General features: G+C 33.3%; 1 protein-coding gene across 1 annotated transcript; it reads right to left on the bottom strand.

Moving 5' to 3' along the window:
* Positions 1 to 2,565: 2,565 nt before the first annotated feature.
* Positions 2,566 to 4,392, bottom strand: LOC128132014 (DExH-box ATP-dependent RNA helicase DExH3-like). Its single transcript, XM_052768063.1, has 10 exons — positions 4,273 to 4,392; positions 3,992 to 4,186; positions 3,875 to 3,911; positions 3,708 to 3,772; positions 3,557 to 3,626; positions 3,336 to 3,514; positions 3,204 to 3,263; positions 2,955 to 3,140; positions 2,784 to 2,843; positions 2,566 to 2,652 (listed from the first exon to the last, which is right to left on the bottom strand). Exons 1-10 carry the CDS (start codon positions 4,390 to 4,392, stop codon positions 2,566 to 2,568), a joined length of 1,059 nt encoding a protein of 352 aa, XP_052624023.1.
* Positions 4,393 to 4,647: the final 255 nt, after the last annotated feature.

A 4,647-nucleotide genomic window follows, 5' to 3' on the forward strand; every position in this document is an offset into this window, starting at 1 on the left:
GAATTCCAAATTCACGCCTTTTATCGAAATTTGTTCGATTCTAAACTTATATGCATTGGTCCTCTTGTAACGATTATGCATAAAGTCACAAAGACTTGTCAACAAACATTACAGAGTATTCCAATGGAGATCAACTCCATGGAACCGAAGTCTCATATTAAAAGTTCATTGCCTTTGAACATTCTTCTTGCATTAAGTTTCTTACATAGATAACTTCCATCTATGGAGACAACTCCATATTCCCATTTTGACTACCCCTTCTAAACACGAATTGCCTCTTTTCAGATTAGGTCAATATGGTCCTTCCAAAGTTAACACTATACTTCCAACTGTCCTTGAGCAACCAATCCTTGGTAAACCCTTACATTGTCCTTGACAACTGCTTAATCACTTTAGTCAAATCCAATTCTAGACCTTTTCCCCTCTTAATTCCTCAGGCATTTGGAAAATTTTAGAAAGGATGAATATTATAGCACATGCAATCGATCCTGTACCCAAAACAAATGGGACATGATTCATGATGTGTCACATAAAGACATGATTCTAGACGAGTCTTTTGCTACAATATTTTTTTTATTTGCCATGTTCTCAAGATTTGACTATGAAAAGGGATGTCGTTATCATAATCGAATTTTGAGAACGCAATATATAGAATTTCCTTATGTTGAACCAATCCAAAATGAAATTCATATATATATATATATATATATATATATATATATATATATATTCTTCACTAAAGATGATTAAAATCTCAATCTAAGCTTAAAATCTCACTCTAAGCCTTTTAGAATTGACATGAAGTATAATTTCCTCTCCCTTAATTATAGCAAAACACCTTTTTCAATGAACTGAAACTTTTGTTTTCTATAATTAACATTGCTAACTTGCAATACTTATCATAATTATCATGCTCCCCCTAACATGATGATTATTAGCATAACACTTATGCTCCCACTAGCTTTGACATGTACTCAGAAATCAGCGGGACTTCTAGAAATCGATACTTTATTAACCTTCTTACTAAAGTTCAGATTTCTGATACTAGATTGCTTTGATAATACTTTATCAAAATCACACACCTTTTCTTATATAACTCACAGGTGTGTCTAAACAATTTCATAACTATGAAAAGGGATGCCGTAATCATAGTCTCAATTGTTTAGACCTTTGCTATTTCTCATAAGTCCATGTTAGTGTGCTCTACTAACGACTTTGAGAATGTAAAGATTGCTATCTACTTAAAATCTACTTAGTGAAAGTGTTTCCTTTCCATCATTTTCATGAATCGAAGAGAAACCTTATGGCACTTAGATTTTTCTGGTGTATGATTTCCTACCCATATGAATTTGTCAAAACCATAATCACAGGACAAGGTTACTTACAAATCCACACTTATATGTATTAAACTTGTGCAATCTTAAATTCTTGCCATTTGGCAGCTCAAGGGCCTGCCATTGCTTCCAAGTAGTTGTGCAACCAATTGAGAACTCTCAGAACTCTTATGCAAAGCCAACTTGAATAGGCACAGGCATGTCAACACGAAAGGTTATAAACCACAAGTCGTGTGCTAGTGAAGAACTTTAGGTTTTACTCTTGATTAGTTCTTGATACTTTCAATACCTTTAAGACTCCCGCTGTCCTCTTGACATATAAGACTTTCTTGTCAAATATTCAAGAGATAATGTGGATTCTAATCAAGACAAACACTTCACACAATTGGCCTAAGTTGGTCTTTGTTTTATCCAAAACATCACAACTTTCCAATTTCAAATGTACAAGAGTAGAAAACCTTTTACTCTTACATTTGACTAGTGTTAATAAACGTTCTTTAAGATGTGTCACTCAAATTACAATCTTGGAGTATGACTCTAAGAATTGTTTTTGGAACAAAGCATGACCCATCTTCTTGATTTAATGATTTCAACAATTCAAGATTCCTCTTCTTAGTTATAAGAATACACTAAGATGACTTTAGAGGACTAATTTTGACATGCACTACTAGAAAAACAGCCTTTTACGACGCTCATTGCGCGTCGTAAAAGGCTCAGACGACGCGCAAATCCGCGTCAAGGAAGGCCCTGTCATAAAGAGAGACGACGCGCTTTTGCGCGTCGTCTATAGACGACACGCATTTACGACGCGCGTTTACAACACGTAATGCGTATCAAGAAAGGCCCTGTCATAAAGGAAGACGACACGCATTCGCGTGTCGTAACCTTACGAAGCGCGTGTTAATGACACGCATTGCGTATCAAGAAAGCCCCTGTCAAGAAAGGCCATGTCATAAATGAAGATGACACACATTTTTGCGTATCATAATTTTAAATGTTTTAAGAATTATATATTTTGATAGATTTAGTAATTTTCAAACTAAATAACACATTAAAAGTCTTATAGTACAAAATAAAATACAATAAATAAGAAAGATAATTCATTGCACTAATATGTCAAATATAAATTATCATTCCAGTAGTAAATAAATATAATATATTGCTAATATTGCATAATATTTATTATAGAAAAGCAAAACATGTACAACATTAAAAGGAACCCGTGAGTAATTTATCCTTTGACAATCTTCATGTCAACTTTAAGCCTTGCAACCTCGCCATGGTATTGAACTTCGCCACCACCGACGTAATAAAAAAACTGCGTATAAATATAAAAAAAAAAGAGATGATCCAATCATTCTATGACTCAAGGAAAAATATCATTAGAGAACTGTGAAAAAAATATGAAACAAATGAATGAAAGTGCATTGCTATTTCTTTAATACTTACTGCATAGAGTAAGACTTGGACATCATCTATAGTTTTGAAGGACATTGATGTCTCCCTATGCTGCACATATAAAAAATAAAAAAGAACAAAATTGAGCAACATATGGATTCATATATCTATCAATTGTATTGTAAATTGTAAATTAAATAAATAAGCATTAAGCATACATACCACTACAGATGCAATTCCAGGAAAAAGGCCTGAGCATATAATGGCGCTAACCAATGATTGATTATGACTTAATCCGTTGTTAATCCCCGATTTAGTCTCAAGTAATTGAGCATCTTTCAAAATATGGATAAACTGATTCCTTAAAGAATGTATAGCTTGAAGTGTTTGAGCAGAAAGGAAATTCCTCTAGCAATATTTATAAGCATATCCTTCTCTTTTAGCTTCTTTCCATCCTTCATATGCACGCACAAGTGCCATATGATCACTGTAATCCTTTGCAGAAAATATTGATTTTGTTGTACTAGCTTGCTGAAATAGACATACAAAAGATATCAGGAAAAGACCAAAATGCCCTTGTGTGAAAGTAGCTGGATTACTCACGTCTTTGTTCTCTTGAGGCAAAAGAAAATGATCCCTGACACTAAGTCCAGGAACAATTGTAAGAATAGGATCAAAGCAACGAAAAAAAGCACCCATTATCAGCATTTTCCCTAATTTCGGATCCAATGGAAGCATTGCCAGATATTTACGTATATTTTGAAAAAATGAGAAAAGATAATCTTAGGAAATAAACTTTTATAAATATATTAATATAAACTAACCAAGATGTGTAAGATTTTCATTTACATCTAATGCTCCAATCATCTTTGAAAAATCCACAACATTTTGGACCTAGAACAAATTAAAGTTCTATCATTTAGCAATTTGAATCATTCACTAAGATTCAAGTCATCAAGAACTGTTAACACTTACAGCTAATGGCTCTGGAGGCACCAAAGTAGCTGATAAAAACTCTCCAATACTTCCAACTTCCAAACCTTTTATTTGCAAACAAAGAGAATTTAAAGGAGTTCTTAAAAGCTTGGGTAGTTGATATTCAGAAAAATCATCATAAACACATCAAGGGTAAAGGTCGAAACATTCCCCTGTTTGCACACGCCTTGCCCTACCCCTTCTCTAAACCAACAAAAAAAAGCAACATAGAAAGTAGTCAACTACCTTGACCAACAAAGTCAAAGGGTAAAAAGGTAACTTACTTGGCGAGCAGATGCTTGTGATATCCATGAAGGCAACAAACAAGGAGTATTTTTCGAGGCATCATAAGTAGTCTCTTTAGCTTTTCCACAATCAACCACTAAAACCACATCATTAATTGTAATACTTGCTTCATCAATATTTGTAGCAAGTACTATTTTACGCACATTTGGAGGTGGTTTTTCAAATATAAGTTTCTGCATAATCAAAAAAATATAAAAATTAAAAGTTATCAAATACATAAATTTGATAAAAAAAATTGAAGTATAAAAAACTAAAATACGTTGGTCCCCTGCTTACTAATGGAAGTTGGCTTCTGTTGAGAGGAATGCTTCAATCTATTAGAATTTGAGCTCCTTTTGAAAACCAAGGGCTTGTCATCCTCATCAGATGAATAATTCATAATAGAAAAATATTACACATACCTCCTAGGTTGTCTCCTGTCCTTGTTTATTATAACTTAATTTTCTTTTTGCACATTGCTTCATGCTCCCCTGGATTTTCGTATCTACCCAACATGTTGTCCACCTATTACAAAAAAAAAGTATAATTATTTAAAGAAATAAAAAAATGTTAAATAAGAAAAATCGATTATAAGCTTTGTACCAAAATCATCAACAAACACAACCCTAGGAGTGGTTTTACTGGGCAGACTGAA

The sequence above is a fragment of the Lactuca sativa genome, chromosome 1 (assembly GCF_002870075.4).
Source record: "Lactuca sativa cultivar Salinas chromosome 1, Lsat_Salinas_v11, whole genome shotgun sequence".
Taxonomy (NCBI): Eukaryota; Viridiplantae; Streptophyta; class Magnoliopsida; order Asterales; family Asteraceae; genus Lactuca; species Lactuca sativa.

Excerpts from the sequence above, each read along its gene's own strand:
- LOC128132014 (XM_052768063.1), bottom strand. The coding sequence starts at position 4,392 with ATGAATTATTCATCTGATGAGGATGACAAGCCCTTGGTTTTCAAAAGG. Across the intron at positions 3,264-3,335 it reads TGCCTCAAGAGAACAAAGAC|CAAGCTAGTACAACAAAATC; the intron begins GTGAGTAATCCA and ends TGTCTATTTCAG. Across the intron at positions 2,844-2,954 it reads CTGGAATTGCATCTGTAGTG|CATAGGGAGACATCAATGTC; the intron begins GTATGTATGCTT and ends TTATATGTGCAG.